General features: G+C 37.0%; 1 protein-coding gene across 4 annotated transcripts in view; it reads right to left on the reverse strand.

Moving 5' to 3' along the window:
• PSD3 (pleckstrin and Sec7 domain containing 3) overlaps positions 1 to 13,286 on the reverse strand; it is a 602,311-nt gene that overhangs the window by 438,079 nt on the left and 150,946 nt on the right. The window contains exon 1 of one of the 4 annotated variants that reach the window (XM_032413274.1): positions 11,029 to 11,575. The exons of the other annotated variants lie outside the window; for them this stretch is intronic. Coding sequence (XP_032269165.1) covers positions 11,029 to 11,059 — 31 coding nt within the window. The 5' untranslated portion in view covers positions 11,060 to 11,575. Of the gene's footprint in view, positions 1 to 11,028; positions 11,576 to 13,286 lie in introns of those variants that run through there. 4 annotated transcript variants of the gene reach the window in all.

Below are 13,286 nucleotides of genomic sequence, written 5' to 3' on the forward strand. Positions count from 1 at the left end.
GATTTCCTACATACAAAATCATGTCATCCATGAAAATAAAAAATTTCACTTTTTCTTTATTATCTGGACGCCTTTTATTTCTTTTCTTTCTTTTTTTTTGGCCTAACTGCTCTAGCTAAACCTCTAGTACAACGTTGATTAGAAGTGGTAAGAGCAGGGATGCCTGGGTGGCTCAGTTGGTTAAGCGCCTGCGTTCAGCTCAGGTCATGATCTCAGGGTCCTGGGACTGAACACCAAGTCAGGCTCCCTACTCAGCAGAGTCTGCTTCTCCCTCTGCCCCTCCCCCCACCCCTGGCTCATGGGCGCGCGCTCTCTCTCTCAAATAAATAAAAATCTTAAAAAAAAAAAAAAGAAGTGGTAAGAGCAGACAATCTTTTCTTGTTCTTAAACTTAGGAGAAAGCTTTCAGTCTCTTACCATTAAATATAATGTTAGCTGTGGACTTTTAACAAATGCCTTCTATCAGGCTGAGGAAGATCCCTTCTATTCCTAGTATGTCGAGTGTTTTTATCACGAAATGGTGTCGAATTCTGTCAAATGCTTTTTCTCTGTTGAGATGCTCATGTGGATTTCATATTTTTTTCTAGTAACATGGTGTATTACATTAACTGATTTTTATATACTGAACCAACCTTCATCCCTGAAATAAATCTCACTTGGTCGGAGTGTATAATCCTTTTTATATGTTGCTAAATTCAGGTTTCTAGTATTTTGGGTGAGCAATATTGGTCGGCAGTTGTCTTGTATTATCTTCACCCGGCTTTGGTATTAGGGTGATGCTGGCTTCACAAAATGAATTGGGAAATATCCTATATTGGCATCTGTTTATACCTTTTACACTTTTTTAAAACATTTTTTATGTTTTATACTTTTTTTGAGCTCTTAACAGTTTTCTCTCCATTAATCAGTTTCTTTAGCACTTTAAAGCTATAAATTTATTGTTAATATGCAATGAAAGAAAAAACTGAATAATCCAAAAAGATAATTTCCTTTCTTTAACATAGTAAAAGAGCTTAAAATGCATAGAGAAGTACTTAGTCCACAGTAGGAAATATTTCCTTTAAATTTTAAATGTTTTTCATTATTTCTCTAAGCTAGATATCTTTACAAAAATTCAAGGACCAAAGAATATAGAATTTCAAAGGTTGAAGGGATTTAAGAATTAAATAAGCCATCTAACATTAGTTAGGTGAGAAACCAGGCTCAACTGAATGATATACTCTACCAACCTGACACAACAAATAAAAAATCAGAGCTTTTCTATTCTACCTCTACTATGCTTTACATCCCTCCCCGCCCCTCCACCTTTATTGGTAGTAAGGTACCCTAATATGTGTGTCTTCAATCTTTTCCCTGAAATTTAAAAATCTTCTGAAATGGTTAACCAATGCCCAGCCTCATTTTCCCATTTTGCTCCTAAACCAAAAATTATGTTGCTTTCTGTAATTTCACACTGCCTACAGAATAAAGTCTAAACTCCTTGAGCTAGAAGTCCCAATCCCAAACCAGTCCCAATCTATCTTCCCCAAATTACTCTTTTTCTCTTGTTCAACTCTTTTCAAATATACTATACTATTACTTCTCTAACTGAAGAAGGGATACAGCACATGAATACCTTGAAAAGGTTCTCTCAAATATATACTGGAAATTAAGTTAACTATATATACATGCTTTTGCCTTTGCTCAATCTCTTTTCCCCAGAGGACATAGTTTTTCTTCCCATCTCTAAATGACCAGATTGTTTTCATCCTTCAAGACCTAACTCAAATCCCCTTTCTCTAATTAAGTCTTCCCTTAATCACCAGCCCTTGCAAGAAGTCACCTCTCCCCTTACAAATATCAAGAGAATCTTAGCTATACATTACATATAGTAGTACAAATACATGAAATAAGTGGACATGATGTTAGCTCATATTTTAAAGCTACAAAAGGCAACAATTTTTAACCTATCTGAAGTGCTTTAACAAAACTGCCCATAGTGACCATTGAAGCCATACATATATTTAACATACCAAAGGGAAATCCGTTCAACAAAAGGAAGAAAAATTACACTTTATCATTCAGGAGTCCACTTTGCTCTAACAGTTTAAACTGCCACCTGTAAAACCACCACTAAAATAAACACAGCAACTAGCCCAAAGAGAAGTGACCATAAAGAAATCAAGAAAAGACGCCTCAAAGGAATTAAATAATCTCTCCATCCTATTTTTAATACTTTTCATTAAAATGTACCACATAAAGGAGATGGCAAATGCCTCAGTTGTGGGAAACAGCTTGTGATATCTTGATATAACAACTTCACAACTGGTCAAAGAAAGTGAGACAAAAGGGAGAAGGACAAAACCAAAACCCTGCATGACAAATAGCCTGCTTTACTATTCCAGTCAGTTCTCCTGTTCTAAGTTTACTGTTCTAATAAATACTATTCTAATAAGTTTTGCTTACTTTTTAACTAAATAAGGACTAGCATAGACCAAGAGAAATCAATGTTCTGAGAGGCAAACTGACTTGACCAAGGTAAATGGAACGATGTTCAACCATATATTATGTGAGAATTACAAGTCAGGACTAGATTCGTAGTCTTTTTGTCTATCTGGAGTAAATTCCTGGGAAAAACTAAGAGGCCTCTGATTTGTCAGACCTTTATTTCTGACAGCAATAATATTACCAGACACAATAAAGAATGAAAAATCTTCCAGTTGTAGCTTCTGAGTAAAAATAGCCTTAAACATCACATGGCTCTTGGTTAGAGCACTCATCACAGGACTCAGCATAGCATCAAATCTTTCCTTTCAAATAAGGCATTTCTTTGTTAGAATGCAAGAGCGGTTCATTTTTGCTGCTTGCATTTCAGGTCACCACTTAAACTGTATTTAACAACAAACAAAACTTTGTAAGATATTAATCCTGACCTTCTTATTTAGAATTTCTGACTTATTCCTTATTTTTAAAAATCGAGACTATTTATTAGGGTGATTGTTTTTTAAAAGACCAAATTCTTCTTTTACTTTAAGATTTTTTTTCTGTTCCCTTTGGAAACAGGACCACAGATACTTCCCATTAAATGCCTATCATTTCCAAAATTCCTTCAAATTCAACATACTTCTTTAATTACCTGCTGTGTACTAAACATAGGGGATTCAAAAGTAAATACTGCCAAAGCATGAAAAGTCTGTTTACCATGTTAGAGAAGTTTATTCTGGTAGCATTTGAAGGGACATACAGGGGAGAAAGAACGAGCATAAACAGACTCAGGAGTCACGACACAGGCTACTGGCAATAGCGCAGGTGAGGTGATGCATGCTTGAGCCTGGGCAAGGGCAGAAGGGACAGAACAAAGATGCAAGGGCTCCTGCATCTCCCACTCCAGCCAGTATCCACACCCAGTATCACCGCATGCCCTCTGCCCAGCCCCCTCTAACTTCAACATGCTCCCACAAAGCTACTGCTCAGCCCATGCCAACTGCTGTGGGCTCTTAGACCTCACTTGTTAAAGCTTTTCCTTCACCTTTGTCAGTGTCTATCTATTACTAATGTAAGAATCCAAGTGAATACTGAAATAGCTATTTCTCTTCCCAAAAGTCTTACTGAATTAGTCTTGCCCAAATTTGGTTCCGTATCTGTGACAAAGGGATTTGCGAAGTATAAAAAAAGAACTTTAGCAGTTAACTAAATATAAACCACACACTAGTAGAATCTGAATTAATAAGAGTTCATAGCTTTTCTGCATTTATTTTTCCCCTTAAAGGAATGAAAATGTAGTGTCAAGTGTGTAGGAGGGAGGGGAGGAGAGAGAGAAGAAGAGTTTTTTACACTCATGTGAAATACATATACTTTGCGGAGTTATCTATTTATATTCCTTTAGGAATCATCTTTTTCTAATAGGAATCTTATCTGCCACTTTGTGTATTTGGTCAGATCCCTAACAAATTGTTTTTTGTTGTTTAGTAAAGATGCTTTTCCTGTGATAAACTAAACCCAGTAGTTCTTTTAATGTTTTTTTAACTTAATATATTGAGAAAGAAATGGGATACTTTTGAATGTTAACAAGATCAATTTCAAGAGTGCTTTGGGTTGTATATTAAATAGCCATCCACTTCTGGGAAACAGGGACAGGACTGAAATAAAACAAAATGGAAAAAAAAAACTACATAAAACTAAGAAGCTTCTTGTTTGGCAAAGGAAACCATCAATAAAATGAAAAGGCACCCTACTGATTGGGAGAAAATACTTGAAAATCATATATCTGATAAGAGTTAATATCCAAAATACATAAAGAACTCATATAACTCAACAGCAGAAAAAAATCCAATTTAAAAATGGGGAGAAGTTCTGAAAAGACTTTTTTTTTTCAAGTAAGACATATAGATATACATATAGGTACATGAAAAGATGCTCAACATCATTAATCATCAGGGAAATGCAAATCAAAACCGCAATGAGATATCAGTTCATATCTCTTAGATAGGCCAGTATCAAAAACGCAAGAAAAACAAGTGTTAGAGAGGATGTGGAAGAAAGGGAACCCTTGTGCCCTGTTGGTAGGAATGTAAATCGGTGCAGCCACTATGGAAAACAGTATGGTGGAACCTCAAAAAATTAAAAATATTATTTACTCTCATATGACCCAGCAATTCCACTTTTGGGTATTTATCCAAAGAAAATGAAAACACACTAATTCGAAAAGAGAGGCACCCCCATGTTCACTGCAGCATTATTTACAATATCCAAGATATGCAAACAGCCCAAGTGTACATCAACAGATGAATGAATAAAGACAATCTCACGGGTGTGTGCACACGCGCATAGACACACAGACATACAGACACACACACTGAAATATTACTCAGTCATAAAAAAAGAAGGAAATCCTGCCATCTGCAATAACATGGATAGACCTTGAGGGCATTATGCTGAGTGAAATAAGTCAGACAGAGAAAGACAAGTATTGTATGATCTCATTTACATACGGAAATCCTAAAAACAGCAACAACAACATCCAAGTTCACAGAAAACAGACTGGTGGTTACCAGAAGCAGGGCGTGGGAGTTAGGTGAAATGGGTGAAGGGGGTCAAAAGGCACAAACTTCCAGTTGCAAAATAAATAAGTCATGGAGATGTAATGTGCTGTATAGTGACTATAATTAACGATACCGTAGCATATATTTCAAAGTTGCTAAGAGAGTAGATCTTAAAAGCCCTCATCACAAGAAAAAAAATTATGACTATATATGGTGATGGATGTTAACTACACGTTCTGTGGCGAATATTTTGCAATATATACAAATATCAAATCGTTATGCACTTGAAACTAATATAATGTTACATGTCAATTATACCTCAACTTTAAAAACCTGTTTTTCTTCAAATCATAAGGAAATGAGCTTGCTCCATAAGATGGGCTTCAGAAAAACTGTGGCCTTCTAAGAATGATCCTGAGGACCAGTAAATGAAATGGATTTTCTTCCATTCTGGCTAGCAAAGTCCTTAAAAGAAAATGGTCGAAGGAAAAAAGTAAGAACTATTTGGCAAGTCTACTGCAGACTAGGACACAGGAAGCTGAAATGTGAAGCAAGTGAAAAGGTTTATCATGAGGGATTCTGAGCAACAGGATGTTGGTTTCCCAAGAGAATATGACTGTCATGTCTATGCCTAGAGCCCCAGAAGAACCATAATTATGAATTCTACACATACATATTCCCTAGAAACTGGATCCAGTCATGTTTAGAAAGAGGTTTTTTGTTTTTGTTTTGTACTGTTTTTGTTTTGTTGCCATGAGAATATAAACTGCAAAAGGCTGGAACTTGGCTTTCTTTTTCATTATATCCCCAGAGCCCAGAACAATAGTACCTAGCAAAATGGATATATTTGTTGGATAAATGAATAAATGAAGAGTGTCCTATAACCATCAGGATACCATTTAATAGAACCTCAAAACAGAAACAAAAAGAAACCTACCAAAACCAAAATACTACATGTCAGTGCCATCAGCCTTCTGTCCCCTAGTCCCCAGTACAGGCTTGAATAGACTGCTGCAAACATGCGGGTCCTTCCTAATGTTACAGCCAGCTAATTCTTCCAACTGCTCAGTCAACATTTATTGTGAGCCAAGTATGTGCTCAACACTGGAAAACAAAGCAACAAACAAGGCCAACATGGCTCTTGCCATCAGAGAGCTTGCAATCCAGTTTGTATGCACTTGTCTATTGCAGACAAAGTTCAGGCAGTGGTAAAATTAAGAGGACACAATCTCGCCCACCGTTCCAGATTTCAACATGACCCCAGAGGGGCTATTACCATTAAGAATAAATTTCTCAACTGATTGTCTTACTTTAAGTGCTATGCTGTCCAATATGTTACGCACAACCACATATGGCTACTTAAATTTAAATTAATTAAAATAAAATAAAATTGAAAATCCAGTGCTCAATACCATATGTAGTTAGTGGCTACCATATTGCACCACACAGATATAGAACATTTTTCTGTGATCACAGAAAATTCTATTTGGAAGTACCGTCCTAGAATCTTCCTACTCACAGTGTGGCCTTGGGACAGTAACACAAATACCACCCATGAGTTTGTAAAAAATGAAGACTCTGTTGCCACCCTAGACCTTCCTAATCAGAATCTGTATTTCTAAAAAGAAACCCAGGTTATTTATATACACATTAAAGTATGAGAAGCACTTCTCCATAGAACTACAACAGTATCTACTACAATATCTAGAAGTTGTTCTGACTACATTTAAATGGCTACTTTTTTATTCTAAAATATAATCCCAAGGGGCGCCTGGGTGGTTCAGTCGTTAAGCGTCTGCCTTTGGCTCAGGTCATGATCCCAGGGTCCTGGGATCGAGCCCCGAGTCGGGCTCCCTGCTCGGCGGGAAGCCTGCTTCTCCCTCTCCCATTCCCCCTGCTGTGTTCCCTCTCTTGCTGTCTCTCTGTCAAATGAATAAATAAAATATTTTTAAAAAATGAAAATAAAAATAAAAAATAAAATATAATACCAAGAGTTCCTACCTCCTAACTGAAAGGTCCAACAAACAACCAAATAGACAACAACTAAAGAAGCATACAGTCTCTCATTCCTACAAGACAAGGGCTTGCTCATTCTCATCTGGGTTTGCCCTCCAATTATCCTAGAATCTTTCTTAAGAGAGGAAGAGAATCTCCTCTACTGTGATATAATCTCTTCTTTATTTTACATCTCATAGTAAATTTTCTCACAGTGAATGGTCAATGACTCAACTCTACCTATGAAAAAAAAACATAAAATCCTAAAATAATGCAAATGTAAACTTGAGCATTGTAAACATCTGTACACAGCCTTAACGAAATAACATTAGAGCTTAAAGGAAAAGGGCTGAGGGAAAGGTAAGCTTTTTCAATTTTTTAAAAACAGGATTTTCCCAGACTTTTAATGTACATGTCACTGGATATATTACTTGTAAAATAAAAATGCATGGACAAATTCACTCTGATGAGGTACTTTCAAGAGTGCACTAGGGGGTCTGTAATCTATTTTTTATGAGTTCAAATCAACAGATTTTCATGTCTTTATAAATCGCAGCTAACTTAGCCACTAAAAATCTATTTTCTCTCCTTTCCATGTACTTTGTTCATAAATGCAATAATGTTGGGGTGCCAAGGTGGCTCAGTTGGTAAAGCGTCCGCCTTTGGCTCAGGCCATGATCCTGTGGGGGTCCTAGGGTTGAGCCTGGCATTGGGCTCCCTGCTCAGTGGAGAGTCTGCTTCTCCTTCTCCCTCTGCCCCTCCCCCTGCTTGTTTTCTCTCTCTCTCAAATAAATAAATAAATAAAATATTCCTTAAAAATGCAAAAATATGAAAATAAAATAAATAAAATTTAAAAATAAAAATAAAATGCAATAATGTCACTGGCACTCTGTTCCTTAATGAATATCATTTAGCAAACACCTTAAGACTTACATCATGAGTTAGTGTGATAAAAGAACTATAAATTCCTAAATTATTTTAACACTGGAAATTTTACAGAAATAAGCTTAAAGTCCCCCTGACTTGTCAAACAGGAATTCAGTCCCACACATAGGAGGGTGACCACTTTGTCCCCTTTAGTCTGAAATTTCATAAATCAATAAAAAAAATTGGAAGACAAAGGTCCAGTTTACAAAATGTATAAAAAGCCTTGCAGAGCTAAAAAATCTCAAATACATTTCATCTATAAGTAACTATAATCCTTAACTGTGAATAACAGTGATCAATGTTTTTAAGTCTAATAATCAATAAACCCCTCCAGTAATAGTGATGCATGTACACGTTGTTCAGATTTGCAATGCAACAGAAAAAGTTGCCTTTAAAAAAATAATCTAGTCTGTTTTTACTAAGCAATGGAAAATATATTTAGTATGATAAAAATAACAGAAAATGAGTATGAGTAATGAGAATTTACTAAATGAGTAATCTAAGTACACTGTATTTTGGTACATACCCTTCACCCTAATAAAACTCACAGAGAATGCTGGCTACTGTCTGGTTACTAATAAGTCTAAAAACACACATATTTCAGGTATTTATTTATATGCTGCAAAACCCAGGAAAAGGCCTGCCAACTACTACACAAGCTATTAGCATGTGCATACAACTAGAGACTGTTGAATTAACTGAACACTCAGAACCATTTTTTCCCGTTCAGTTCTAATCCCTGGGGAAATGACACTAGCTTACCATCCCAGTCAATTTCAGAGGAAGCTCTGCAAGCTAAGGAGTGGCACTGCATCCAGCATACAGAAGGTAAAATGACTGAGATAAGGAACAGCCCATTAATTTTAAACCAAAGTCTCTGCAAGTGTGCAGAACACTGTTCTTGTCGTGGAGAAGAAACACTAAGCTGTAAGAATCAAATTTAAGCCTAGCTTTAAAATCATTGTTTTTTAAAGCTGGTTTCCTTTTGTCAAACAATAAGTTCCTCCACTGTCATCCACTTCTCATAACTTTTCTTTTTATATCCACACCTTGTGCTTCTCCTTTCAGCCTTATTCTGATTAAAGCTGCTCCTCTGATTTCATCCACTCTATCCATTTTCTACTACTCCTTCCTATTTAGGAATTCACACTTTTAAAAACCCAATTTTATTTTTTACTTTTTTTTCAGCTTTATTGAGCTATAATTGACATACAATATTGTGTAAGTTTAAGGTGTATGTGTTAATTTGATACTTATAGACTGCAAAATGATTAACACCATAGTTTAAGCTAACATCTCCATCATGTCACATAATTACCATCTCTTTTTTGTGGTGAAAACATTTAAGATCTACTCTCTTTAGCAGCTTCAAAGTGTATAATACAATATTATTAACTACAGTCACTATGCTGCACATTAGATCCCCAGAACTCACTCATAACTGAAAGTTTGTACCCTTGGATCAACATCTCCCCATTTCCTCCACCCCCCAGCACCTCATAACCACCATTCTATTCTCTGAAAAACCCAATTTTAACAATTCTCTGACCCTTACTTTTTGTTATTTTATTTTGAAAAGCAAAAAAAGTTTAAACTTTTAAATAATTCCACAATTTTGTTTACAGCAGTCTCTCTTCTGCTAAAGTTAATATGAATGTGGTAGTATTAATGTAAATTCTTACATAAAATATTTTATGAGATATTTTAATATTAAAGAAACTGAAATTGATGTTTCAAAATACAAGTCTTGGGGTGCCTGGGTGGCTCAGTCAGTTAAGCAACTGCCTTCGGCTCAGGTCATGATCCCAGGGTCCTGGGATGGAGCCTCACATCGGGCCCCCTGCTCAGCGGGGGAGCCTGCTTCTCCCTCTCCCTCTGCCGCTCTCCCTGCCTGTGCTCTCCCGCTCTCTCTCTGTCAAATAAATAAATAAAATCTTTAGAAAACAAAACAACAACAACAAAACACAACTCTTTTTTTTATCATGAATGCCAAGCAGCTGGAGTTCCTCGCAGTGATGATCAACTACAGCTGTGGACTTCTCTACACTGCTGCGTGTCAAGACAGATGTTAGGTGTAATGGTAAACAACCTCGCTCAGCCTCCAGTCTGTAATAAGCCTCAGCTGATTCGTATTTGCATTCGGTGATTTTCATGCTCAAAAAGAGACCCACAGTTTTGCTAAGGATTCAGCTGCAAACTAACATGAGCAATAATTCCAAGTATATCTGAGATGCAAATTTTACAGAAAGTCAAGTACCCTGGTGAGAGAAAAATAAATCTTGTATTACTCTAAAAGTGACACTTTCAATAGACACAAAAAACACACCCCCGTGTATAAACTGAGGAGTTAAAATACTGATTATAAATCTCCAATGGATACTATCTCAGCCTTAACTACAGTGTTCACAGAACATTTCTGGTGCTACCCTGTGGCCAACCTTGGTTCTCTTCTAGGCTGCTCAGAGCCATACTTTAGGCATGCAGATGGAAAGGGGTTTGAGCTCTTTAAGAGAAACTCCTCCCCTATTCCCGTCCAGTGCCACAATATTATGTCTTTCTAAAACTACAGGGGTAGCCTGTTTTCCTCCTTCTTTCTATATAATACATCACAAACAGAGAGTAGAGAAATAGGTTGAGAGAACTGTATTCTCAGGAAAGCTGGTTGAACAAAACAAAAAAAACAATGAAAGGAAATAAAAGCACAGGTAAGAATATTGTTTTCTATTTAAAAATAAAAATTTTGGAAAATCCAATGTCAGATGCTAAAATAAACATTTCAGGTTAAAGCCAGGTAAGGTACTGGGCAAAAGCACTCAGAGGGTAGGTGGCATCTTTCTGATGACTGGGGAGTTAAAAAAAATATTGGCATGGGCATCCCTAAATAATGCGGTATGCTCTTTCCTATGTCAGGATTCAGCACAACCTGGTCTAGCCCCAGGAGTCTCCTACTGGGACAGTCAAAAGACAAGACTAGTAAGCAAAAGCAGTCAATAATACAGATGGATCATTTCACAGCAGCATTTTACAAGAGATAGATATATAAAAATATATTTGCCTGCATAGACCTACAAATAGAGGTTACTCACAGAGATTACTGTAGCTCCAGCAGTTACCCATTGATCATAGAAAATGCCCAGTTCATCAGCTTAATGCTTGAGAAAAGTTAGCTAAAAAAAAAAACCAGCTAATTCAAAATCTGCTGTTCTAGTCAACTGGAAGCAAATGAGTTTCAAATTTCCTGGCAGCCCCTTTTGCCCTGCACTGCACACGGTGATGTCAATGGAAGCACTTTGAGCACTGGAAACCCTAGCTGAGAGGAGCTGCCGCCTCAGTCCCTCTCTCACAAAGGCTAAGCCGCCTGTTCGCTCGCTCGCTCGCTCGCCCTCTTTCTGCCTGTCTCTCTCTACCCTGGTAGCTTACCGAAAACAACCACTGTAGGGCTTTTCTATATTTGTGAAAACTACTTCCAAGGAGATAATTGAGATGACGGGAGTTAGCTTTAATGTAACCATTTCCCCAGTGCGGCGGCAGAAACCCCAGCAAAGGCTCGGAGAGGATTGTACCATCCTCAGTGACATCAGAGGTGGGGCTGTCCTCTCAGGATTATGCAGCATTTTCTCTGATGAGGGAATGACATATGTGAAAGGAAATGCATGGGTTCCCTGTAAAAGGGTTTAATTCTTGTGTTATTTAAACAGAAAAGGCAAAAGCAAATACAATGTTGAAAAACTGCTGTAGGAAGATATAAATCCCGCTTTGCCAGTCCTTATCTCACTGCTAAATGACGCTGCCATCTCAAGTCATTTTACTGATGATTACATTATCATTCCTGTGATTAAATTAATATTTAATGGGTAATTGATATTACTTGGGAAATGTGATATAAAAAATTCAAAGACATTAACGTCTAGTTTTAAATATGACGGCATAAACTTTTACATCACTAATAGAACCTTGGATGTGTGCGGTACCTTTCAACATAATCTCAATAAAAATACTAAACGTAAAAACTAACAGTTTTGTAGATGAGAAAAGTGAGGTGAAAAACAGCACAAGATGAATAGCATAATGTAATACTGGTCCTTAGCATATAAATATATAAGGCACTCAGAGTAGCAACCAGTATATAATAAAAGCTCAAGGTTAATTATTGTTTCCCATAATCATCATTACTTTTAGTATTAATGTCACATTTTCTTACTAAAACTGCCAACTTTTCAAAAACCTCTCCAAAAAGAGCTGCTATTTTTCCAGAGTTGATTGGAAAAGCAAAGGACAACCTCTGCTGGCCTCATATAAACATTAACCAATCAATGAATCACCGACTCCCTATGAGATGGAAGATGGAAGTTATTAGGCATGCCTTTCAAAAAAGCTCCTTATATGGGGAAGAAACAGGAGCATTTACCATTTTGCCCTCCCCAACTTCTTCTGCCGGGAATATGGAAGGGGACCAGAGCCAAAGCAGCCATCCCAAACTGTAGGCATCCTTAATATTAGTTAGGGAGGTGAAACAGAGAATGCCCAAACCCACCATAGATCTACCACCCTCATCTTCTTTTACAATGGACAGAAATAAACCTTTAGTTCAAGTATTTAATTCAATTTTCTATTATATGCAACTCTCCATGATCCTATGAAACACAGTTAAAGGTCACATTTCTCTGGTCGTTTCAAGGGCTAACTGGACGGCTGGGCTATTTACCATGACTTTCCTGTTAGATCCGGAGCCTGTGTCCTCTCCAGTGCCGAGTCCAAGTCAATGGATGACCCCACAGGAAAGAAAAAGCAAAACATACTACTTCCCAAAACTTAGAAGCTATGTTGCCCTATTACAAACAGAACAACAAAGGGTTGAAGGGCTAAAGCAACAGCACGTGAAATGTCCCTCCTCCATCTTACTGTCCTTACTCTTCCATATATCCAATCTGCATGCAACTAGGCTAATGTTAAAGGAGAAAAAAAAACCCTCAAATACAAGAATGAGGATGCTTGATAAAGTTACTGCTGTTATAAAGACTATACAACTGCAACTACCAGGGACCGCGAAGAAATGTGTCTCCACCTCACAAATGTCCCAATTCCAAACGTCTAGCCTTTCACATTAGGCTTTAACTAATACTATCTTGGACTGACATTCTAAAACCTTCTATTTCAAAAAGTAAAGCTCAAAAACAAATTTGTTATATATTCTCTAGTCTCTCATGGGCACCATCTCTAAAAACTGTATGTTCAAAAACAGCATATGAGTCCATAACTAGATTAAGTGAAAGGATTTTTCAATCTAAACTGGAACCAGGGGATATGAAATGGAGAAACTCACAGGCACCCGCAGAAAAACAGA

This window comes from Phoca vitulina, unplaced genomic scaffold (assembly GCF_004348235.1).
Source record: "Phoca vitulina isolate PV1807 unplaced genomic scaffold, GSC_HSeal_1.0 scaffold15, whole genome shotgun sequence".
NCBI lineage: Eukaryota > Metazoa > Chordata > Mammalia > Carnivora > Phocidae > Phoca > Phoca vitulina.